General features: G+C 42.0%; 1 protein-coding gene across 4 annotated transcripts in view; it reads right to left on the bottom strand.

Moving 5' to 3' along the window:
* The window catches only part of FILIP1 (filamin A interacting protein 1), a 148,165-nt gene that overhangs the window by 44,711 nt on the left and 76,444 nt on the right, over positions 1-27,010 (bottom strand). For all 4 annotated transcript variants that reach the window (XM_034766189.1, XM_034766188.1, XM_034766191.1 and 1 more), the window contains 2 exons: positions 22,606-22,779; positions 19,257-19,435 (listed from right to left, as the gene is read on the bottom strand). In XM_034766189.1, the coding sequence (XP_034622080.1) occupies positions 19,257-19,435; positions 22,606-22,779 (353 nt within the window). The remainder of the gene's footprint in view (positions 1-19,256; positions 19,436-22,605; positions 22,780-27,010) is intronic.

Raw genomic sequence — 27,010 nt, 5'->3', positions numbered from 1 at the left:
GTATTATTACCATTATACAAGGCATGGTGAGACCCAGAGGTGCCGACTTTCTGAGTTCGTGAGGGGTGCTCTGCCCCCATTCCACCCCTTCCCCCAAACCTGCCCCCTCACCCCGCCTCTTCACACACCTGCTCTGCCCTGCCCCTTCCTGCCCCCTCTCCCTGCCTTTTCCTTCCCCCTCTCCTCCCTCTTGCCCCAAGCACCTCCTGCACACCGCTGAACCGGCGGGCGGGAGGGGAAGGAGCTAATCCATGGGGCTGCCGGTGGGCCACTATTTTTTTTCCATAGGTGCTCCAGTCCCGGAGAATCCACAGAGTCAGCACCAATGGTGAGACCTCACCTGGAATACAGTGTGCAGTGCTGGTCTCTCATGTTTAAGAAAGATGGATTCAAACTGGGACAGATGCAGAGAAAGGCTACTAGGATGATCAAAGGAATGGAGAGCCTACCTTATGAGAAGAGACAGGCTGGGAGTGGCTGGCTCACTACAGAAGCAGCTTTTTCTCTCCTGGAATTGACACCTCCTCATCTATTATTGGGAGTGGACTACATCCACCCTGATTGAATTGGCCCTGTCAACACTGGTTCTCCACTTGTGAAGTAACTCCCTGCTCTCCATGTGTCAGTATATAATGCCTGCATCTGTAACTTTCACTCTATGCATCCGAAGAAGTGAGGTTTTTACTCACGAAAGCTTATGCCCAAATAAATCTGTTAGTCTTTAAGGTGCCACCAGACTCCTTGTTGTTTTTGTAGATACAGACTAACACGGCTACCCCCTGATACTGAACTTGGCTTGTTTAGCCTAACAAAATGAAGAATGAGGGGCGATATGATTGCTTTCTATAAATACATTAGAGGGACAAACACCAGGGAGGGAGAGGAGTTATTTAAGGTAAGGGCCAATGTAGGCACAAGAACAAATGGATGTCAACTGCCCATCCATAGGTTTAGGCTTGAGATTATTTTCCAACCATCAGAGGAGTGAACTTCTGGAAGAGGGGGAGTAGCTTGATAAGTTTATGGAGGGGATGGTATGATGAGATTGCCTACAATGGTATATGGCCTATCTGCAACTGCTATTAGCAATGGCTGGAAATGGAACACTAGATGGGGAGGGCTCTGAGTTACTACAGAAAATTCTTTCGTAGGTGTCTGGCTGGTGGGTCTTGCCCACGCTCAGTGTCTAATTGATCACCATATTTGAGGTCGATAAGGAATTTTTCCCCAGATCAGATTGGCAGAGATCTCTGGGATGGGGGCAGGGGTTTGCCTTCCTCTGCAGTGTGGAGCACGGGTCACTTACTGGTTTGAATTAGAGTAAATGGTGAATTTTCTGTAACTTGAAGTCTTTAAATCAAGTATTGAGAACATCCAGTAACTCAGCCAGAGGTTATGGGCCTATTGCAGGAGTGAGTGGATGAGGGTCTGTGGCCTGTGATGTGCAGGCAGTCAGGCCAGATGATCATGGTGGTCCCTTCTGGCCTTAACTTCTATGAGTCTGTAAATCTAGTGAACCAATTATGGGGCTGGTGGACAGAAACTCCTGCGTTCTAAGCCTAATAATAATTGTCAGACTTGTCATTGTCTTTCATTTGATACATCAGTCTAGAAAGGCAAATAAAATGAGAGGGCAAAACACACAAAAATGTGGGCAAAACACAGCAGAAATTGCCGTTTTGCGCCAATTAATCCAAAAAGTCAGAGTGACAGAAGTTCTAGGAGAGGGATGGATCTGACTTTCCGGTGAGGGCCATGAACAGAAAAGCTCTCTAAAGCAAAAGTTGAGACTCTTGACTTAGGAAACCAGAGTAACTCATGTAGCTGTGTACAATGGCATAAGAATGATCTAAGATTTAGGAGAACAGTGAAAATCACCTGTGTGCAGAGAAGTGAGGCAAAAAATTATACACCTCTACCTCGATATAACGCTGTCCTCGGAAGCCAAAAAATCGTACCGCGTTATAGGTGAAACCGCGGTATATTGAACTTGCTTTGATCCACCGGAATGCGCAGTCCCACCCTCCCGGAACACTGCTTTACCGCGTTATATCCGAATTTGTGTTATATCGGGTCACGTTACATCGAGGTAGCGGTGTGTGTATATATATATATATAGAGAGAGAGAGAGAATTTTCCTAATAGTAGAACAATTGCTAATGTGCAATTGGAGTGCAATTTCTGGGGTTGATCCCACCTTCACTGAAGTCATTAATAACATTCCCATTGGCTTCGATAGTCTAATATCAAGCCCTTCATTTTAGAAATCATTTTTCTATTTTTTGAAATTGTCATTTTACCTTTACACTTTAATCTTAGCCATTTATAATGTCATTTGCCTATACAATGAGTTTATATTAACTCTTTCAAAGATGTTTCTTAGGGTGCCATAACAGAAATACATGGCTTTATTTACTGAGGCTTTTTTTAGCAAACTTTCCAAATAATGGTTTTCTACATAATTTAGCAAAAACGAATTTTCAAGAACTGTGCAACATAAATCAGCGGCTGCTTCTGACCCCAGGTGAGACGAATAGATTTTAATAACTTCAACACTGAGTAATCCTGACTGTCACCACAACCTAATACCCCATGTCACAACTGTCAGTAGGAAAGGCGGGAAAGGTATTTTCATTAATGTCCATTTCAGTATCTGTGGATTTTTCCTGGAATGCAAAAGAGAAAACAGCTGCCCATTACATCAGAACCTCCACCACAGCATCTCTAATACTTTCTGTCCCCTTATTTTTTCAGTGTAATGAATCTAGGAAGAGTAGGTTACATGGATAAAATGTGTATTTTTATCTATAGCCAGTTTTTCTTGGCTAAAATTAGTAATCTTCCCAAGTGATAGCTGTCTTCTGTGTCTGTGCTAGCATGTTCATAGGTGGCTGTGGAAGAAAATGGCTTCTCTGTACTTCCATCTGTATTTTATGATATTTCTAGTATGTAGTGAGACAAATTTTGCCTTCAGATATGCAACTCCTCTTGACTTCCATAGGTACAGACACTGGAAGTGTTGAAAAAACTTCTCCCCCACAACTTCGTACTATTCTGTTTGTCTTTCCTTTGAATAGCTGCAAGCTTCATGCATCTTCACCCACATCCCCCTCAAATTTTGTATCTGTTTGCCTCACTGTTATCATTGTTCCCTCAGGAAACAGATGGGCAGGATCCCCTGGGAGAATAACATGAAGGGCAAAGGGGTCCAGGAGAGCTGGCTGTATTTTAAAGAATCTTTATTGCGGTTGCAGGAACAAATCATCCCGATGTGTAGAAAGAATAGTAAACATGGCAGGCGAACAGCTTGGCTAAACAGTGAAATCCTTGCTGATCTTAAACACAAAAAAAGAAGCTTACAAGAAGTGGAAGATTGGACAAATGACCAGGGAGGAGTATAAAAATATTGCTCAGGCATGCAGGAGTGAAATCAGGAAGGCCAAATCACACTTGGAGTTGCAGCTAGCAAGAGATGTTAAGAGTAACAAGAAGGGTTTCTTCAGGTATGTTAGCAACAAGAAGAAAGTCAAGGAAAGTGAGAGCCCCTTACTGAATGAGGGAGTCAACCTAGTGACCGAGGATGTGGAAAAAGCTAATGTACTCAATGCTTTTTTTGCCTCTGTCTTCACAAACAAGGTCAGCTCCCAGACTGCTGGACTGGGCAGCACAGTATGGGGAGAAGGTGACCAGCCCTCTGTGGAGAAAGAAGTGGTTCGGGACTATTTAAGAAAAACTGGACGTGCACAAGTCCATGGGGCCGGATGCGCTGCATCCGAGGGTGCTAAAGGAGTTGGCGGATGAGATTGCAGAGCAATTAGCCATTATTTTTGAAAACTCATGGCGATCGGGGGAGGTCCCAGATGACTGGAAAAAGGCTAATGTAGTGCCCATCTTCTAAAAAAGGGAAGAAGGAGGATCCGGGGAACTACAGGCCAGTCAGCCTCACCTCAGTCCCTGGAAAAATCATGGAGCAGGTCCTCAAGGAATCAATTATGAAACACTTAGAGGAGAGGAAAGTGATCAGGAACAGTCAGCATGGATTCACCAAGGGGAAGTCGTGCCTGACTAACCTAATTGCCTTCTATGAGGAGATAACTGGCTCTGTGGATGAGGGGAAAGCAGTGGATGTGTTATTCCTTGACTTTAGCAAAGCTTTTGATACGGTCTCCCACAGTATTCTTGCTGCCAAGTTAAAGAAGTATGGGCTGGATGAATGGACTGTAAGGTGGATAGAAAGCTGGCTAGATCGTCAGGCTCAACGGGTAGTGATCAATGGCTCCATGTCTAGTTGGCAGCCGGTTTCAAGCGGAGTGCCCCAAGGGTCGGTCCTGGGGCCAGTTTTGTTGAATATCTTTATTAATGATCTGGAGAATAGTGTGGACTGCACTCTCAGCAAGTTTGCAGATGACACTAAACTAGGAGGCGTAGTAGATACACTAGAGGGTAGGGATCGGATACAGAGGGACCTAGACAAATTAGAGGATTGGGCCAAAAAAAAACCTGATGAGGTTCAACAAGGACAAGTGCAGAGTCCTGCACTTAGGACGGAAGAATCCCATGCACTGCTACAGACTAGGGACCGAATGGCTAGGTAGCAGTTCTGCAGAAAAGGACCTAGGGGTCACAGTGGACGAGAAGCTGGATATGAGTCAACAGTGTGCTCTTGTTGCCAAGAAGGCTAATGGCATTTTGGGCTGTATAAGTAGGGGCATTGCCAGCAGATCGAGGAATGTGATCGTTCCCCTTTATTCGACATGGGTGAGGCCTCATCTGGAATACTGTGTCCAGTTTTGGACCCCACACTACAAGAAGGATGTGGAAAAATTGGAAAGAGTCCAGCGGAGGGCAACAAAAATGATTAGGGGTCTGGAGCACATGACTTATGAGGAGACGCTGAGGGAACTGGGATTGTTTAGTCTCCAGAAGAAAAGAATGAGGGGGGATTTGATAGCAGCCTTCAACTACCTGAAGGGGGGTTCCAAAGAGGATGGAGCTCGGCTGTTCTCAGTGGTGGCAGATGACAGAACAAGGAGCAACGGTCTCAAGTTGCAGTGGGGGAGGTCCAGGTTGGATATTAGGAAACACTATTTCACTAGGAGGGTGGTGAAGCACTGGAATGCGTTACCTAGGGAGGTGGTGGAGTCTCCTTCCTTGGAGGGTTTTAAGGCCCGGCTTGACAAAGCCCTGGCTGGGATGATTTAGTTGGGAATTGGTCCTGCTTTGAGCAGGGGGTTGGACTAGATGACCTCTTGAGGTCCCTACCAACCCTGATATTCTATGATTCTATGATCTACTACAAATTCCATTGGCTTGTATATTGCTATTGTTATAGTGCCATAAGTATTAATGGTGCAAAGTTCCTTTCCTGAAAAGCTAAGAACCTAAAAATCACCAGTTCATCTGCAATGTGCAACACTGACTAACTGTTGTTATAAAAATAAATATACAGTATGTGGCTACAGAAATGCTCTAAAATTAATACGGCCACAAGTGGAACAAATATGGTCTGCGAGTTACTTTGCTAGAGAGCTAACTTTTATTCAGAGACTAAAAGTACAAACTGCAAGTAGGAAACAGCTTATTTATATACTTTTTAAAAAGTTATTATTCAGATTATGATTGGACTTACACCAGTGTAAATCTTGGGTAGTTCCAATGTCATCAAAGGAGTAGCACCAATGTAAACTTGTGTATGTGAGACCATTAATCAGACTAATACATTTATGGATTAGTTGTGCACTCAGGTCTAAATTACAACTTCCTGCATGAGCTTGCGGCAAGGAGCTGAGATGCCAGTGTAATGGACGCAAAATGGTTCAGGGGTCCTTGGCCTGCCAGGTAGGGGACAGCTACTTATCTAAACTATTTGAAAGATAAAGTCATAGTGCAGGCCCATTGTTAACTTTTGACTATAGAGAACAGATTGAAAATATTTTTAAGGTCTTTCCAAGACACCACTTGAACTGCTATGCAATACCAGTATTTTTCTTATAGTCCCATCAGTTTCTGCAAGGTTTTTGAATGCAAAATTAAAACCAACATGCTCAAACTGCAAAGCCTAAAGTCAGAGAGACATGGTCTTTTATTGGACTAACTTCTGTTGGTGAGAGAGACAAGCTTTTGAGTTTACACACAGCTCTTCTTCAGGTACTAACACCTAAATCCTTAATGCACCACATTCATAAGTGGTGCATAAGTAATATGTTAGCAGTGCTGAGCACCTGCCACTTCCATTGAAACTGTGCTTCTAGCCTGTCTGTTTGAGAAGAAAACTTTCTAAATCTGACCCTGATTCAGCTAAGGTTTCCTGTGGCTGTGGACAGCCTGAAAACATGACTAATAGAGCTGTTAACGAACAGATATGTTTCAATTATGTGTGTGACAGGTTGGATCACAGAAACCCCCCTGGGAGCTGCCACCTAATGTGCAAAGATTACCCCTGCTCCTGTTTTCCCTGCCAGCTCAGGATTCCAGCACCCTGTCTTACTGAGCCAGCCACTCCTGTCTGTTCCAACGCAGACCCAGGGTCTGAATTACTTGCCCCAAAGCTGCAGGTTTACCTGAAAACAGTTCACAGAAGTGTGCTTGTCTTTAGCACTCAGATGCCCAACTCCCAGTGGGGTCTAAACCCAAATAAATCCGTTTTACCCTGTACAAAGCTTATACCGGGTAAACGCATAAATTGTTCGCCCTCTATAACACTGACAGAGAGATATGCACAGCTGTTTGCTTCCCCAGGTATTAATACATACTCTGATTTAATTAATAAGGAAAAAAGCGATTTTATTGAATACAGGAAGTAGGATTTAAGTGGTTCCAAGTAGTAACAGACAGAACAAAGTAAGTTACCAAGCAAAATAAAATAAAATGCGCAAATCTATGTCTAATCAAACACTGAACACAGATAGGATCCTCACCAGTTCCAGAATGCTCCCTTTTACAGGCTAATCTCCTTTTAGCCTGGTCCAGCAATCACTCACACCCTCTGTAGTTACTGTCCTTTGTTCCAGTTTCCTTCTGGTATTCTGGGGGGGTGGAGAGGCTCCTTCTTTAGCCAGCTGAAGACAAAATGGAGGGGTTTCCCACAGGTTTAAATAGACTTTCTCCTGTGGGTGGAGACCCCCCTCCTCACTCCTATGCAAAGTCCAGCTCCATGATGGAGTTCTGGAGTCATCTGGGCAAGTCACATGTCCCTGCATGACTCAGTCTTTACAGGCCGAAGCCATTGTCCACATGGTATCTTGTATGTCTCCAGGAAGACTTCTTATGTGGATTGGAGCATTCCAAGATGCATTGTTCCCCAAGTGCTTCCTGATCAGGTACTTAACCTTGTGAATTCCTTCCTAGAGAAACTGACCAAATGCCTCACAAAGCTTACTTAGAAACCAAGCAAGTATACAGCCCATATTTTTAACCTCAAGTAGAAAATGATATAAGTGTACAAATAGGATGAATAGATATACTAGACCATAACCTTTACGGAGATACGTTACATGGCACAGGCAGCACAAAACATATTCCAGTTATGTCATACATACATTTATAAGCACACACAGACCCATAAAGCCTTATGGGGTACACTGTCACAATGTGGTAACTGTGAAAGACACCTATGCCAATTTTAATGTCAATATTGCTAGTTATTTCCCTCTGGGTGGAGCTTGAGATTGTGAGCGGAGCTTAAGTAGAGTAACTTCCCTCCCCCACCTGACCCATGGAGTATTTAGAGTGATGGGTCTGCAGATGCACTAAACTTGTTCAGAAATAATGCAACAGATCTCTTCTGCATAATAATTATCTCTGAAGGCCTGTAAAGCTGATTCTGACTTAGAAATAATCTGCAGTTGGAAGAGTAGCTGAAATACCACATGATGCTATTTTATATGCTCCCAGGACTGACTATAAGATCTGACAGTGTTAAAGAATATCCAAGGGTGAAGATAGAGATTTGGATTACCCGAAACTCGTGGCAAATAGCACATCATATTAGCCTCACAATATTTTCTCGTTGTTTTTGTACAGCTAGATGTAGCTTTATGTTTTCTCATTATTTTAACATTTGTGGAACTGTCCTGTTTAAATCTGAGACCAGGATCACAAGCTTTACAACTCAGCTAAAATACATGCCTCACAAAATCACATGTTCCAGTCATTATCTTACGTCAACTGAAACTGTAAAATAGAACTTGAAGAACTTGATTTACTTAACTGTTTGGAAGTGGCATTTGTTACTGTCAGGTGTTTTCATAATAGACTATCATTCAACTTGAACCACTTAATCTGCAGTCCTAAAATTGTATCATATCGAGAGAAAAACTAATCTTTCTGAAGTGTGCAGATACGTATGTCAAGCTAAAGGAATGGGATGAAAGCTGTTTAATGATTGTAAAACTGTTGCCCTTGTCATTGTCAGCTTTTTAATTAATTAACACAAAATTCAGTTTATAGATGCAATTACTGAAAAGTCAAAATAGACTGACTCAGTGAGTTACTGTTGCCAACAACATAATGGTAAGCGGAGTAACAACTGTAGGCCATGCTGTGAATCCCTACTGTGCTGGCTTTTTCCTTCCAGCTCATGATTGGGAAAGCAGGTCAGAAAAACAAATAAATAAGAAAACTCAAAGGCAGAATAAGAAGATGGCTGAGAAGTCTTGGATGTATGGATGCAAATCTCTAACCGTGAAAGTTTCCAGAATTTAAAAGAAAAAACACATTTTATAATTAAGGGCCAAATTCTGTGCTATTTTATACCTTCCGGCACCCCTCTGAAGTCTCTGCATGGCATTACACTCAGAATTTGGCCTTAAATGTTAAGTCCGAGAGATTCATTAACAGCGAACATTTCAAAATGACCTATGTTTGGTTAGACTATGCTGTAGATCGGTCACTGGCTGATTGATACTGTGGCCTTTTCTTCATTTTACTAGTGCTATAAAAATCAAAAGAATCTACAGATCTGAAGGAGAACACGGGTAAAACTCTACAACAATCTCAGAACTCTAGCCCCTACTAGTACCGCCCACCCCCCCCCCCCCCGGCTGTCTCGGCTATATTTAAATAAAATGAAACAATTGAAAATGTTTAATAAAGAAAGGGCTTGGTGCTGGCTTCTCATGGGATAAGGGAGAGGAGAAACTTTAATAACAAAAGCAGGGAAAAAAAAGGAGTTTGAAATCTGCTAACATTGATACTCCCGTTTTTGTTTCAAGACGGTTGTGCTTTTTATTACTTGCAGATCAATTTTCTTTGCAGGTGATGTGGGCCCAGCATTACATCACCAGAAGAGCAGCCAGGAGTATCTTGATGCCAGGATGACTAAAGCAGAGAGGAATGTATTATCACAGACCGCTGAGAAACTTGCCAATACATTCCTTGCTGGGGGTGCTGCTCTGGGGGAAGAGGAGAGGAGACAATTTTGCATGAAGAGTGAAAGAAAACTTTGTAGAAGAATGATCTGGGGTCAGAATCCTGCTGTCTCCTCTGTGCAGATCTAATTATGGTCATGTACTTCAAAAAGAGGGTTTAACTAAAACCAGATTTAGCTGGGCATTGCTTAAGAAATACAGAATGAATTCTCAACCTTGTCTTGGAGGAAAATGCTAAATGCTTCTCTGTACTTGGAACATCGTCCCATTAGTTGTAGAGTGCAATTTGAGGCTACAATGAGAAATGCAAACAGTCAATTCAAATCTTTATCACTTTAATGAACTCTAGCATAAACATGTGTGTGTGTGTGTGTGTGTGTGTATAATTTATATATACATACATACGTTAGTTCTGTTAGGCTGAAATATCGGTATTCTATATTGACAGATAGGGAAGACATGGTATATGTTGTGTTATAAATGTTTTATCAGCCTGGCTTTGCAATGGTCATGTTACTCCCAAGTGTCAAAGCCAGGAATGAGTTACACAGATCATCCCAACTACGTTCCAGTAAAACCCTCATGCCATCCCACTCCATCATCTATTCTGTAAAATATATGCCATGTATATTACAGAAAAAGCTATCTTAGGAATGTTTTAGAAGGCGTTCAGGGCTATTTCTTGTATTTTTCTGCAAGACTATGGGCTTGGGCCTGATCCTGAATCATTAACATCAATGTCGCTGACTTCAATGGGAGAAGCATATGCCCTTATCAGTCCAACCAAAGCAGGATTAGAGGGAGATAAAATTCAAACCAATAAATGTAAACACTTCTACCACTGATGCAAAATAGCTTTTCTGGGGCTAAAATTATCAGAGTTTTAAGTCCGATCTCTCAGGCCTCTCCAGGACTTGTAGCAAGAGCAGTTTCATTGTGCCCATTTCTAGCCCTGCAGGATCATTAGATAACAGACTTTAAAGTTGTGACAGTTTTATGTACGGAAAAGCTGCCACTGGTGCAGGGCTGAACTGTGTGTGTCCTGGGCCTCGGGCAGATGTAATTTTTTTTTGGGTGGGGTGAGGGGAATTAGACCACCCTGGAGGAGAAAGTGTACAGTTTTCTGGTCGGTTGATTTTTAAGACAATGAAATAGCAGCTATTTGAAGCTGCTCAGGGGTCACAGATGTGTGAGCAAGTGAACAGAAGTTATAACTTAACTGTATACCTGTGCACTTTATCACATGGATATAAACTCAACCTGTCAGGGGCCTAAGTCTCCACTGCCTTGCACCATGTGCAGTCAGAGTGCTTGTAAAACTCTGCTGCTGGCATAAATGAATGGAGAATTAGGATTTGGTCAAATTTTACCCTCACTTTGCATAGGTTCAAATCAGTGGAGAATCAGGCCCAGGGTGTTAGAATTGTTAATTGTGTTACACACACACTCTCACTCTCTCTCACTCACTCACCTATTTATTCATTCTTTTGCCTTGGAAGTGTAGGGTGCTAATACTCTATAATCTGTGTGGAGAGCTTACTCTTTAGTTAATATTTTCTAATACTAATAGTGTGTTGTTTGCATTTGTTGCACCCAGAGACAACAACATTAGGTGCACGTTAGAAATTGCAAAATAAATGAGAGATAGGTTTCATAGAAGATTAGGGTTGGAAGAGACTTCAGGAGGTCATCTAGTCCAACCTCCTGCTCAAAGCAGGACCAACTCCAACTAAATCATCCCAGCCAGGGCTTTGTCAAGCCAGGCCTTAAAACCCTCTAAGGAAGGAGATTCCACCACCTCCTTAGGTAACCCATTCCAGTGCTTCACCACCCTCCTAGTGTTTCACCAGATCCAAACCCTTTTATACTTTGGAGTAATTCAGACCTTAATCCAAACATGTTCACTCAGCTCCATTTCTGCAAACTGAATCTGAACAACATCACCTGACACAAATCTCTCTGAGCTTTACAGATTCAGATCTGAACCTGAACATTCAGGCTCAGGCCCATCTGTAAAGCCAGTTTTAAATCTATCGTCTAGTTTTAAACAACAACACCCAGCATTGTAACTCCACCAGAGAGGTCCTTTGGGGCCATCTGCCTGTCCCAAGTCAGGATAAAGGAGGAGGGTTGGGTGTGGGGCTAGCAACTCCACCCCGTAAAAAAAAAATTAATTTGCTACAGAAACACCAACAGTAGAGATAACAGAGACTTTCGCCTGGAAAAAGAAGGGCCTTCAACTTGAAGACGCATGACGCTGGGTGGTGAAAGTCATGAGGAAGCCACTAAGCCGATTACCCTTCTTGCAACTAGGAGGATTACCATTGGTACATGGAACGTGAGGACCATGTATGAGTCAAGAAAGATGGCGCAGGTCGCAGCGGAAAAGAGGCCGTCCAAGAAACACATGGCGACACAACCTTCAGGCTGATAGCATAAAAATGGGGTATACCTGGAACCAGCTAGAGCAAATGGCCCAGGATAGAGGACTCTGGAGATCTGTGGTTCGTGGCCCATACCCCGATTGGGGTGAGTGAGTGAGTGACCCAGCATTGTAGTATCTCTATTCTCAGGCCCAGATCAAAGGCATTCAGGTGCCTAACTCTCATTTGAAATCAATGGGAGCTAGCTGACTAAATACTTTAAAGGATCTGGGCCTCAGAGCCTCCCAAATGATTAAAAATCAAGAATACAAACAGCCAGAGGCCTAAATTATTTTTTCTATGTGCCTCTAGATAGTTGGGGTGAAATTTTTGTTTGTGTAGGTTTTCTTTCTTCCTTCCATCTCTCTCAGCTCCCTCTTCGATTACACTTTTTCTTGTTCTTCCTTCTTGTCTTCAGCTCTTTCTCCTCGTCTGCCACCTTTTCTCTTCTATGATGCTGTTAGTTGTGATTGTATGAAATCCAAGTCAAAGGAGTGAGTTTTACCTTTCATTCTGAATTGAGAATTGTGGTTGTGCTAATCTCAACTGCTAATGCTTTCCAAAGGCTTGCTCCTCTTGCCAAGAAAACCCGGTATCCTCCTCTCATGGGTTTTACCTGTGAGGTTGACAACAAGTCCAGAGGAGCACTCCCACTGAGGGAGAGTGCACAATGGAATCAGGCATTCTCTGTGACTGTGTCTATTTTAGAGGACTGTACAACCTGCAGCATTGTGACTGAATCAGCGCGAGTTTGCAATGGTACAGTGCTTCCACCCTAGCCATCCTGCTTTAGGTGCACACAGTGCTCCCTGCAAGCATTGCAGGTTCTGGGATTTGTTTCACTGATCCCATAATGCCTAAGCCAGCTCCCAAGGAGCTGGGACCATACTCACACCTGTAGATTGTCACCAATCACCCCTGAGCCACTGCCAGACTGACTCTGGAGTGGACCTAGAGGCACAAGCTGTATTATGAGAAGCATCACTGTCTATTAGTGGTGATGCCTGCAGAAGTGAGGGACTGGACTGTATTCTTTTCATTCATTTATTCAGTAGTATTTTTCATTTCAATTTTGCCATTAATGTTTTTTCAGTTCGTATTTCCTGGTCTTTTGCTTTCTTTTGTAGCTGAACTAATGGCTTTCTTTTCTCCTGAGTGGAGAAATGGGAGTGCTCCAACCCAGGATCTGAAGGGAGGCCATCTCTATAGGGCACCCTCCATTTAGCATATCTAGTTTCACCTGCCCCTCCCGCCCTGCACAGTGCAGTAGGACTTCCAGGATATGAACCATTCCTTGAGGGGACAGTGAGGCAATGAATGGGTGCTGAGGCACCATGGGAAGTTACAAGAGAGTAATGGGATTGGGTGACAGCAATAGCCTTAATCTGCATTTTAGCTAATGACCCCTTCCTATGTTCGATCTGAGGAGCGTGGGAAATGCTGAGGCAGTGGATGGACAGTAGTGGCACTCCCCAGTAGAGTGCACTGAAGGGTGTGCCTGCATTTGTCTGTTAACTAATCTTTGATTTTTGTCTTTTGTTTTCCAAGTGAATCTCCAGGGGACCAAAGAAAGAGTTTAAAGTTTGTAATAAAGTTGTAATTTTCGTTATATTTTTAAAATCTTTCTTTGCTATCTGAGGGTTGGGACTAAGCAGAGCTGAGGGCAACAAGCTCTCTCTCTTGGCTACGCTAAGCCCTGCCCTCAGGAGAGGTTTGTGGGTGAATGGACAGAGCCAAGAACTGCCTCAGCTGCTCTCATGCTTGAATGCAGCCAGCTTGACAGGTGACAGAACCAGTGCTCTCAGCTGTCAAAGCTGTGACTGAAGGATGGGGAGGATGTGGGACTGTGCTGAAAGGATCAATTGCAACCTTGCAGCTGCTACACCAGCCCTTCCTTTCTACAGTGGCCAATTCTATCCAAGACCCCATCCCAACTCCACCCAGACCCCATTTCGCCCATCCCCAGCCATTCCTGTTCCCTCTGGACCCCACTTACCATTGATGTCTTTGAAAAGTGGGCCTGGTGTCTTTCAGCCCTCTCCTTTCTTCCCAGGCTTTCTAGGGGGCCTTAGATTGCTGTTCCCCTCCACACTGGGACTTTAGGGTAGTTAGGGTGCCAGGCACAGGTTACTGCTCTTCCCACCTATTGAATTTTCTGCAGATAGTACTAGGCATTCTCCCCTAACCCTTGGGCTGGAGGGACTGGCAGTCTGCTCACTGCTGTGGCCATATATAATGTGCAGAAATATTTGCAACTATACGAAGACTTCCACCATGATTTGGCTGGAGAGATGACTGTTCTCTTCTCCGGACACAGGAAAGGGGCTGCCTAGACTCCCACATCCACAGAAAACTTCATGAATGAGGAAGGGTTGGCCCTCACCTGGCACTTCATCTCCATGGAAGGCCCAGTGTGGTGTGAGTGGCCATTTTGTGCTAATCACCCTATTAACCATGAGAATGTGGGAGAGGAATGAAGACTACCCCACTTCCCTACCCAAAGCCACCAAGTATGAGAGAAGAAGAAGAGATGAGTGACAGGATGCTGAGCATGAATGGGAAGGCAAGACAATACCACAAGGCGATGGAGCTTGGATAGGCTAAAAACTTTGCAGTAGGAGAGGACAATAGAAGGAGACTAAACAGAAGGTAAGGAGATTGTGAGGGAAGTGGCTTGGGAATAGGCCTGCATATAGCTAATATGTATGCTAGACCTCAGTGGGTGGGAGTAAAGAAGGGTGCCAATGGAAGTGCAAGGCCTGGATAGTTGGCTGAATGGAATGGTATCATCTGTACCTAACAGATACTGGTGAATTTAGCAGGCCACCAGGCATCCTCCTGAAAGACAGCACACTCTGCAAACAGGATTAATTAATCCTGGGGGAGGGATAGCTCGGTGGTTTGAGCATTGGCCTGCTAAACCCAGGGTTGTGAGTTCAATCCTTGAGGGGGCCACTTAGGGATCTGGGGCAAAAATCAGTACTTGGTCCTGCTAGTGAAGGCAGGGGGCTGGACTCGATGACCTTTCAAGGTCCCTTCCAGTTCTATGAGATAGGATATCTCCATTAATTTAATAATATACCTCATTGAAACAAGAACAGACAATTAGTAAACTTTGCTAAACAGTAGAGCAGGGGTCGGCAATGTTCGGCATGCAGCTCGCCAGGATAAGCACCCTAGTGGGCCAGGCCAGTTTATTTACCTGCTGACGCGGCAGGTTCAGCCGATTGCAGCCCCCACTGGCCGCGGTTCGCCGTCCCGGGCCAATGGGGGTGGCGAGAAGCGCCGCGGGCGAGCAGTGTGCTGGCCGTGGCTTCCTGCCGCCCCTATTGGCCCGGGACGGTGAACTGCGGCCAGTGGGGGCCGCGATCGGTCGAACCTACCGCGTCAGCAGGTAAATAAACTGGCCCGGCCCACCAGGGTGCTTACCCTGGCGAGCTGCGTGCCAAACGTTGCCGATCCCTGCAGTAGAGGATAAGAAGTAAAGAATTGAAGAAGAGAATGAGGGTGGAGAAAATGGCGATAGAAGTGAGTAAGGGTAGAAAGATAGACTTGTGGTTAAGGTACAGGACTAGGAAACAAAATATATGATTTGTATTCCAATCTTTAGAAGAACAAACTACAGAGATATTTACAAAACCCCAAGGCCACCCTTTCTCTGGGAGCATCTTCCTTCGGAATTTCTGATTCCAACACTTTCTAGTCTAGAGATGCCTTCTTATAGGATTTTCCCCCAGCATGCCTTTCTGGAGCTGGCTTTTAAAATTTGGCAAAGTCAAACAGCTACAGCCCTTAGGGGTCATTCTGTGACGGGCTGCTGCTTGCTACAATTTCCTCTCCTTGATGGGTATGTTTTATACACTCCTGTTATGTTTTCCACTCAAGTGCTTTTTTGATTGAATACCTAAACTATATAAGTATTATAGCATTATAAAGTATTATATTATAAATGAGGATTGGGAAGATGTAAGAACCAAGAGCCCTCTGATTGTTCTTAGAGTGTTTCCGACCGATAGCTTGGGCAAGATGGTATGGGGCATGTGGTCTCTGAAAGGCAGCCTGTAAACCATGGGTTATGAAGGATTTGTAAAGTTCTTTGAAGAGGGAAAGAGCCATATAACTGCTAAGCATTATCATCGTTATGCCTGACTTGTAAGAAATGGACCTTCTACAGGATTGTTCTTTCTCTAGGTTTTCACTCTCCATTACCATTGCAGATACTGCATGTGTAATAGGGTGAATAACAGCTTAACCTCAACTCAACTTCTGCTTTCCCTTGCACCAGGGGGACTGGGTATTTGTTCAGTTCCTATCACAGTAGGGCCTGGGCCTTTAAGAACTGTCATAATATAAATAATATAGATGATGTTGATGGTAAAATAAGAATGGTTAGGTGAAGAGAGAAGGAAAAATGCCTTTGGGAAGTTGACTCCCCATCCAGTGTCTTAGACTGGATTGAATCTTGAGCTGGGAATGGGTTTTTTTTATCTCAATTTAATTTTCTTTCCTGTTACAAAACCTGTCTCTTGATTAAAAGACCTTGCTGACAGTTTCTGTGGGGTTTTGTGATGATTCATCTCACTAGTTTTTCTTTCTCTCTGAATTTGTCCGTCAAGATATTACTTTCAGTTTTAAAAATATATGAAATAAACTATTTGAACTCAGATTAGTCTGGATCCTGAATTCCTTGTGCACTCAAATCCTAAAGGATCTGTCCCCTGAAGGGTAAGAGTTGAGACCAATTAAGTCTAAATTAATGAACAATTTCCACACTTCACTCATAATGCCATATATAAAGCCATGGTACACACACACTTTGAATTCTGCATGCAGTTCTGATCACCCCATCTAAAAAAAGTTATATTAGAAATGAAAAAGTACAGAGGAGGGGTATGGAATACCTCCTGTACGAGGAGAGATTAAAAAGTTGTTGGGATTGTTCAGCTTGGAAAAAAGACAGCTAAAAGAAGAATAAGAGAATAAGGTGAAAATGAATAAGGAAGTGTTATTTACCCTTCACATAACACAAGAAGCAGGGGTCACCCAAAGTAATTAATAGTAGCAAGTTTAAAAAAAAAACAAAAGGAAGTATTACTTTACATAATGCACAGTCAATCTGTGGAACTTATTGCTTGGGGTGTTATGAAGGCCAAATGTATAACTGGGTTCAAAAAAGAGCTAGATAAGTTCATGGAGGATAGGTCCATCAATGACTATTAGCCAAGATGGTCAGGGATACAGACCCATACTCTGGGTGTCCCAAAGCCTCTGACTGTCAGATGCTGGGACTGGATGACAGGGATTGGGTTACTTGATGATTGCTCTGTTCTGTTCATTGCCTTTGAATGATCTGGCATTGGCCACTGTCAGAAGACAGCATACTGGGCTACATGGCCCATTGGTCTCATCTAGAATGGCCGTTTTTATGGTATCATATTTCTCTTGTCACTTAACAGAAATCAAAGGGGCTTCAACAGGTGCAATTCTTGCTCTACATCTATTTGCCCTTGTGACTGAAGCAAATGGTCTTGGCTATTCCCAAAGGATCAGCTTTCAATATATATTTAAATTCAGAATTTCCTTTTTATTGATGTTTTTGCACTAATCATGGAGTTTATAAAAGGAGGCACACAATGGAGCAGAGAGACTGAGAGAATGCACATGGAGATGGGACTGGATGTAGCGAGTTAGTAACAGGAGACAGAACTCAACTCCAGATCCCCAAAGAAAACAGCACAAGTCAGTAATGACCAATAGTTTATTACTTTAGGGCTGTTTAGTGGCCTATATGAATGGAGCTGGTAATCTCAATTCAATTGGCAGTGCACAGGTGTACACATAATAAATACCTCTCACCCTTGAAGGTGCTTTTCTAAGATAGGGATAAAGTGAGGTTGCAGGGAAACTCACACTGGTACTTTCAAACCATCCCTGATCGGTGGATAAAAAAAGGGCTTTAATCTCCAGGGCTGGTAGTGCTGCCAACTCTTATGATTTGATTGAGTCTCAGGATATTAGGTGTTTTTCTTAAATTCCTAACTCCTTTAGCCATGTGACTATGTAAGAGTTCCAAAAACAATGTACTTATTTGGACAACACAAATTCATTGCTGGGATGGTGAGATGGCAATAACTGAGCTAGGTGATTTGTAGAAAGTAAATCAGATAAGATAATACTGCAACACTCTTATAATAATTTATTATTATAATATGTACTTCTATAGTGCTAAAGGCCTGATTCAAAGATCATTAAAGACAATGGGTAGCTTTCAATTAACTTCAATGGGCTTTGGATCAAACCCTGTTTGTGTAGTCTCTAGGCATAAATATGTATCCCTACACACATGAATGCTCAGCATATATAAAAATAATTTATATACAAGCACCAAATGTGATAATTGTCATACTCCTTAACTGGAAAAACAAGCCAACATAATTCTTGATATGCTGTGAAGGTGACAACATTTCACATCACTGGGTAAAATGCAGCAGAGTTTGTGCTCTTTGAAGTTTGTCAATCAGCTCAGCAATGCAGCCAAGACATACATACTTTGTAGCTTCATGCGTCATCTACAAAAAGATGGTCTCGAACCTCGCTGAGAAAATAGGTAACAAATAATTTACTCAGTGAATCTGGCATCTTTCTTCCTGGGAATGTCTGTAACTAGTCTGCGGTAGCAGATGGGCAGGACCAGGCAATTTTTAGAAAACATTTCCTTCCTGGGACAGACACACACGTTGCCTGAAGCATCGCTCTTCAATCAATTGTGAATTCACAGCCCTGGATGTGAAGAGTGCAATCAACTTCTTCTCACTTCCATGCCAAGGCTCTAGAATGTGGGTTTGGAAACCACGTCCTCCTGCTATGCTAAACAGTGTTCCATTCCATAGGAAACCTACCACCTTGGGTTCAGCATGCCAGATTAAAATTCAGTCAATGTAAATAAAATTGGATCACTCAAAAGTTTCCAGAAGATGAACATAAATTGGGAACTGGTGTGGCCAAAGCAAATTCATTTTAAAATTCGAGTGCATACTCACAGAACTGTCTGGTGGGATCTCCCAGCTCTGGACCTGAACAATGTTGTTAGTACAGTGTGATCACAGTGATATTTTACAAACAGATTGCATGGGCAATAGATGTATCATATAAAAAACATTTAACTTCTTAACTGAGGAAGTATCAGAGGGGTAGCCGTGTTAGTCTGAATCTGTAAAAAGCAACAGAGGGTCCTGTGGCACCTTTGAGACTAACAGAAGTACTGGGAGCATAAGCTTTCGTGGGTCAGAACCTCACTTCTTCAGATGCAAGACTTGCATCTGAAGAAGTGAGGTTCTGACCCACGAAAGCTTATGCTCCCAGTACTTCTGTTAGTCTCAAAGGTGCCACAGGACCCTCTGTTGCTTTTTAACTGAGGAAGTGACCAGATGTTGAGGATATGCTACATAGTAACTCTAGTGCTCACCTTTCACGCTCCTGCTCCAAGAGGTTGGTAAAGTCATCGCTCTTGTTCATGTAATCTGTATGTTTATGCTTCTCGTTTTCCAGCTCATAAACTGTGCGCCGATGGCATTTCTCGGCCAAGAGAAGCTGTTCCAACATGCGTCGATATGTCTCTTTCTGCTTTTCTTCCAGTCTGTCCAGCTGGATAGTTGAAAAGGAGAATGGACTGTTTGAAAGGTCTCATTCACTGACATTAGCTGATTAACTAACCGAATAAACTGTATTTAGTAAATGTCAGTTCAGTAATTTTACGTCTTGGGTTTTACATAAAGCAGCGGCTCGGAACCAGAGCAATTGCTCTGTGAAAAGAATGATTTCTTTATACAGTATATTTATATTAAACATTTGCATAGCTCCCAGATGTACGAAGAATGGAATCTGACACCATTGTATAATATTTTTGCAGAACTGAGTGCTTCCTGCAGCACAGTGCAGAGCACCTTCACCTCCTACCAACTGGAAGAGGAATTGAGGGTGTTCAGTGCCTCCAGGGTGGCAGGTCTGAGACAATGAACAGACAAGGTGTTCAGCCTCTCCTGTCAGGTAATGTGTCCTCAAGCCTGTTGAAGTCAAGGGCACCCATCAGAACAAAAGAGGGTGGACCCTATGTACAAATTAAGATGCCTAATGTTAGACAACTAAATCCTGCATTCAAATGGCTAGATGGGCATTTAGATGCCTAAACATGGGGTTTGGCACTTAAGTTGCATGCCTAAAGCTGAAAATGTAGGTGCACATCTGTGACATGCAATAGATAGTCGCAGCTGCCATTCATTCGATTGATGAAAAATAAAATCTAAATTAGCTAGAGTCAGTGTGGATTTTTTGTAATACATTTCTGGTTACTGTTCAATTTAGACTTTTTCTCTCTTCCTCTTCTTTTACAATTTATCTCATTACTTTATTAGGAATGGTTTATGTTTTTTAATTTGGTCTAATTTTATTATTAATTGTATTATTATTAATTATTATTATTTTATTATTATTATTCCAGCTATTTTTCAAACACTGGTTTTCAGGTACATGTGTAAAAAGTTGCTAGGAAAGAAAAATACCAAAACATTGCTATTCACGCTGCTACCTTCAGTGTTTTGTTGGGGAGAGGGCAGTTAAAGCTGAGTTCTCATTCAGTTTGTAACAAACTTCCCACTCAGGTAGACCCACACAGTACCTTTCTGATTATGTGCCTCCAACAAAAATATCACTAGGTCCTGCTCTGATCACACGCAGCCCACCCATTGTGGGAATCATGTCTTCTATAGCCAGGAATGGCCAAGCTAGTGGCTATTTTATGGTATTCCTGTAATGGGCTAAAGGAAAGATGAGACCAGGATTGCAGCCCTTTTGAAACAACTCTAGATGATAAACAGGAGAGTCTGAGGTGCTCATTAAACTTCACAAAGGAGAGAGCCTGGCATCAGCTGCATTCTCATCTGGACAATGGACCTTTTGAAGCCAGAAAATATTGTAAACGGAGTATTTTTATACCAATCATCTTCTAATAAACTCCTTGCTGTACAAGTTTTACAGAGAACAAAGGGTCCCTCACAAACCAAGGGACTCCATGGACACAGTGCCCTTGCCACCTATTACAAAAGAGTCTTGTTAAGCTCTTTTAGCATTGTTCAAAGTGAATATTTAATGTATCCTCCTGAATGCTACAATCTGTTTTCCTTGCTTACTTGCCTCACAAATATTCCAGAAGATGTCACATTAAAAGTACGCAGTGTATTTTAAATTGCCTTCTGCTAGACACAATTAATATGAATTGTACTGTATTCTACCCAGAGAGTCCTTGAAAAATTGTACATACATTGTGGCATATTATACATTTTTTGGCTGGCAGTTATCAGTGCTAGTTTTTTGATATATGGGTAGAGTTCATCAGCTGCACCATTCCTATTCTGGTACTAAGCAATAAAGTGGCTGCATGCATCCTAAGACGCTTGGGTGTTCTGTGACTCACTTTTTTCCTATATGAATCAAATGTTGGCATGAGTTAACATGTGGATCTCTTGGCCAATTCTTATGAATACCTAGCCTCATAATTTGCACTGGACACCTTTAGTATGGTGAGGGGATCTCAGATACAATATAAGTGTGTTTACAATGTGTCCTGATCCTTCTTTACATTTTTTTTACATAACCAATCACCCAGGCATGTTGAATCAGTTTGATCACTCTGTTGACTCTAAAAAGATGTCATCTAATACAGTGAGTTGTTCAACCATTGTACCATTATTACTGTAATTATTGTACCAATATTACTGATGTATTTAGAAAAAGTAGAAGAGATTAACTAAAACCCTAGGGATGCAACTCTTTACCTTAATAACTGATCTCAAAGATGGCCTTTTTTACCTTAAGAACGTGCTCTGTGCTCAGTTTTGGATTCACCCTGTAGGTATTAGGACCTTTTTCTGGTCTCCTACCTATTCTACACTGGTATAGCTCCATAGACTTCAAACCAAGGATCAAATGCTATAGGTCTAACTTGGAGCCTGATCTTGCTCCCTATGACCCCGATTCTCCACACTGTTACACCATTTTAATGCTGATGTAACTTTGTTGACTTCAATGGCATTACACCAGCATAAAATCAGTGTTATAATAGAGAATCAGGCTGATTGGTGCCATTGGGTGCAGGATTGGGCCCACAGTCATCATATTGGCAAAATGACTGTTGAAGACAAACTTTCTAAGGACTGAGTAAAGACTACGGGATTTGGTCCCTAGACTTAACTTCTTCACCTGATACAACGATCCAGTCTCATGAAAATTGGGGTGGGAGGGAAATTTCTTTTGCATGGGGATTGAATGCAGTAGAGTAATTAATTTACACTGGTGTGAGTGAGCTAGTCCTCTCATCCTAATTGCTCACTTGATGATACTCTAACAGGAGACACACTGTCAAGAGCACTTATCACTACAGATTTGTACCTATTAATGGAAAGGAATTTAAAATGTAGAGTCAAAATGTAACCATTCACCATCCTGGGAGGGTTTGTTTTTGCTTAACTGCTTCAAGTTCACTACTTAGGGGAGCAGGGGAAGGAGGGCAAAGTCCCCTAAAGAACATGAGAGGCTTTTGTTTTTGCATTCAGAGCCAACGCTATTATCACGGGGAACATGCTTTGGTGATTTCATAACAAGGAAATATTCACCTTCCCTTCAATTCCTTTTATTTGTGTGAGCAGTGAACACTGCATTTGGCTCTTGCTTTGTGAAATGACAGCAAGGTAAATGGGCACAGTCTATTCATCATGACTCACTCTATTCATCCTTTCTTGGGGAATTGGATAAGTTATTACCTCTGAAATGGGTTTCTCATAGACATCTTCCCCTACGGATTTTTCTTGGGCAAGGATGGCATCCCTATGCAACACTCGCAGCACGTTCTCTGGAGCTGCTGATCCATAGTGAGCCTCTAAAACTTCAGGTTTAGTTTTCTCTGTCTTCAGCATGTGGATGACATCTTCTCTAGCCTGTGGGATTTCAATTCAATATAATTAGACAACCTACAATCAACAGGCAAACCACACTTGTATTACTACAACTACAGTTTGTGCAGTATGTATATATAGTACACACACAGAGTACTTTGGGGGGGAATTAAAAGAATATTAAGATTGCAAAATCAAGCAGGTGGGAAATGCCAGAATAAAGATTGCCTCTGTAATCTTAATTTGACCCCTTGTGGGTATGAATTATGATAGACTTCATATGTGATGCTGGGAAAGACTATCACATTCAGGGGTAAAACCTAGCTCTCCTGGGTCCCAGTCTAGGACCTTAACCAGAATAGAACATCCTTGTTTTTCTTATTACCTCTTGCCTCATTCACTGTCCATCCTGTGCACTGGATAAGGCAAGTGTCTTGTAGAACAAAGAATATATGATCATGTAATTAAACTATGCCATACAGCACACACAAGGGGGCTGAATTAAGTTTTCACGGGCAACTGTAATTCTGTTATTTCCTAACTACTGAATGCTTGACTTTGCAACCACAATGTTCTTTTAAAGTAATTATTGTATGTACATTTCTAGGTTTTTTAAAACAGGGAACTGGAAAAATAAAATACAAGGAACCATATTAATTGCCACATGGATCAGCAGTAGGGTTTGGATCAAGGACCTTTATATTCATAGCATGGAACTCAAAAACTTGAGCTAAGAGAGTAACTAGTAGTAATAAAGGGCTGTTAACATCTATGTGGACCAGCCACTAGAGGGGGACACAGCACACACTTTGACAGTGGCTTACCTAATTATTTGCTAGACAACAGAGGAAATTTAGGAGTTTATTCCTGGCTCTGGATGGGAGTTTGTTCTTGTGGTTACAAATAGCGGAGCCAAGCACATCGATTTGACATGCTGTGGTTCTGCCATATCAGAAACAGAGGCCAGTTCCCAACTCTGTCTGAAGTGACTTTGTGCAATACCTGTTGCCCCACTGGTAAAATGGGGGAATGACACTTTCCTGCCTCTTAAGGGGTTATGGTAAAATGGGGTTATGAAGCCTTGCTCAATAAGAAGGGTTGTGAATTTCACAGAATTACAGTCAGTAAGTAGAGAAGAACTCATGCTTTCCTACTGGCTCTCTCCTTCCCTTAGGTCAAGAGACAGGTGCTGCTCCTGCCCCATGTAATGCTCAATCTGTGCGGAGCTGGGAAGCCATTTCAGTGCACATGGAAGGTTCAGAGATTTTAGCAGCAAGCTTCTATAAAGCTCTAAACACACAAATGGTGATTTTCAAAGGTTTATAACGGCCAAATCTGGGTGTGTTTTCATGGGGACAGCAAAGGTACCTCTCTGTCCCCAGGACCATCACTGCAAATTTTACCATGGAGGCACTAGAGCTCTTCAAAGAAAAGGCTTTTAACATTAGCAAAACTAGCTCTTTTCCCAAACTTAATTCTTGAAAATGGCTGAGCCACTTTTACTTACACTTAAAAATTGAGCATGCTGCAGAGAGTACGCAGCCCATATGAGAATGTTAGCAGTTAAAAACAACTAAGAACAGGGGCTTCTAATGGAAAATATTAGGCAACCAGGCATTGCAACTGTCTCTTCCTGTAATATAGAGAAAACATGATAGAGGAGTATAAATATTTTTATCAGCATGAGTCTGAGGAAGCCACATTACTCATGAGTGACAAAATGAGTTATACAGGTCAACCCCAACTTATGCCAATAAAATCTGTACACTACAATCCATCATATACTCTGTATAAGATACTTATAGTACATGAAAAAAGTTATTGTAGGAATGCTTTAGAGATGTTAAAGAAAATTTATTGTGACTATTTTTCATACTCTCACTGTAACAGCAGGTACATTAGTTATCATGAGTTCAGTGTTTCTGGGCTCAGAGGAAGCCATAAGACCCTCTAAAAGTGGAAGGAGACAGCTTTTCTATTTATATAAATGTCACAATTTTCAAATCCATTCTTTTGGGCCCTTCCAAAGGAAGAAGTGAGTATTGGATCCCACAGAAAAGCGGAAAGCACTGCAAGGCTGCGAGATATTGGATTGTTAATTTGTGATGTTCTGCCCTCTACTACAGGACTGAACATAATTTGAGGGGGGAAACAAGTAAATATTTCTCTGAGAGGTTGATTTTATTTCATATATAAAGACAACTCATTGAAGATATTTTTGGGATGTTAAAAAGTTCAAAGGAGGATGGGAAGATGGATGGACAGGGGACAGATGAGTTGCTCAAAGATATATGATATTAGTTCTTCACATAGTTCTATGATTTTTCACATGGATATCACCATATGTGTATATACTTACAAGCTGTGATATATGTCCATGTCATATGTACTGTATATTACCTTGTATATATGTGTGTATAGATGAATAAGTGTGTGTGTAGCTATAATATGCTCATTGTTTATATCCTCATCTTGTCAGGGGTAGTTCAGCTAGTTCATCAAGAATTGTTTCCTTGTATGTTACCATGGCCTTATGATAACAATTTATGAAAAGCAAACTAGCAAACAGATACTCCACTGAGGTTGCTAGGAAGCATCAGAGCAAAAATAGGTCTGTGCTAATAATAAACTGAACACAAATTGCTTTTATCTGGTAAGACACAAATCCAGGAGTGGGAGGATTTGAAGTGCAACTGCTCTTAAATCTTAATGGGCTACAGGGTCACAGATAATACTGTAGCTTTCAGGAGTTCTCAGGATTTCAGTTAGTCTCCCTACAAACACCTCATAATGATTGCATGGGGAATTGGCTAAAATAGCTGGCCTGTGAAATTAATGATTTCATGCTTCCTCCAAATGACTAATTTTCCACTTAAACAACGAGACTAGCCCTCACGTTACTGTTTTGTTTCAAGGTATAGTGATAAAGTATATAATTAAAATAAACTTTAGGACGCCGGCCATTTTCAGATAGTAAGCCAAAATAGTCCTGTTGGGAAAGAGCTGGGTTTCCTGGGGCCACATACTTGGTTTAAAAAAAAAGAAAAAGAAAAAAGAACGGAGGCAGAGTCTCCACTGTGAAGTACTTTTGTTGAAGTACTTTTTGGCTATGTCTTCACTACAAAGGTTGACTGACAAAACTTTTGTCAGCTTACAGCCACCAACATTCCTATAACACTAGAGCATGTGCACATTCTTATACCTGGTTTTCATACTATAAGAATAAAGGGCTACCCAGTAAAAATCAGAGGCAATACAATTTTAAACTGATAAAATGAAATAATTTTTACACAACCTACAACTAGCATGTGGAACTCATTGCCACAAGATATTAAGTTCAAGAACTTACAGGAGTAAAAAAAGAATTGGCCATTTATATGGATAATAAGAACATCCACAGTTACATTAGAAAGGATAAAAGTATAAGGGATATAAGCCCTCATGTTTGAGAGCCTAAGCCAACCACTAGCTTCTCTGTAGTTAGGCGGAAAATGCCTGTTTTCCAGCTTTCCCATTATTGTCCATTGTGAATATTCTTATATCTTCTTTCGCTGAAGCATTTGGTTCTGGCCTCTCTCAGAGAGGCTAGTGGACTAGATGAATCACTGGTCTGATCTAGTATGGCAATACCTATATTCTTAATAACTAGGGACCATATTGTTGAAATTCACATATGCAGCTGATGACGGTTTTCAACTCATAGGTAGAGAGTGACCAGGCCGGGGTCAGAGTCAGGAAGCTATGGAATTTTAACTCTAGATTTCCTGAGTTTCCAGTGTTTAGGGTTTTTTATTTAACATCTATTAATATTGTGTTAAAGGACAATATTTCTCATCCTTGACAATCACATTCTTTGGTTGGGAATGTGAGTTTGGGGTTACAAAGGAGCCCAAGGGAGTAGTTTCAATGGGATTTCAGTGCCTGACAAATTAGGCTCTGCTGAAAAGTTAACCCTGGATATCTCTCTCCCACTTAGCATATAGAGACTAATCTGGTTGTAAGAGCTGGGTAACTGGTAACAGGTTCTGGAAGAAGGGGGTTTGGGCTGTCACGTTATCTGTTTTGATATCTCAGTGTGATCCCTGTGTCAGTTCAGCACTGAGGAATCATTTATGCCTTCTTCCTAATTCTTCCTGAGACTTGAAGAGAGAACAGTAGGATGCATTCCCCCACAAAGTGAGTCAGAAATCATGTGGTCCTCTTGTCTAAAGCCTCTCAGAGTAGCTGTTTAGTAAGATTTTCAGGATTTAATCTGAAAAAGAAAGCTGTCTTT

The sequence above is a fragment of the Trachemys scripta genome, chromosome 3 (genome assembly GCF_013100865.1).
Source record: "Trachemys scripta elegans isolate TJP31775 chromosome 3, CAS_Tse_1.0, whole genome shotgun sequence".
Lineage (NCBI taxonomy): Eukaryota > Metazoa > Chordata > Testudines > Emydidae > Trachemys > Trachemys scripta.
Note: the sequence above shows the minus strand (reverse complement) of the source record. Positions and strands in the feature narration are given on the sequence as shown.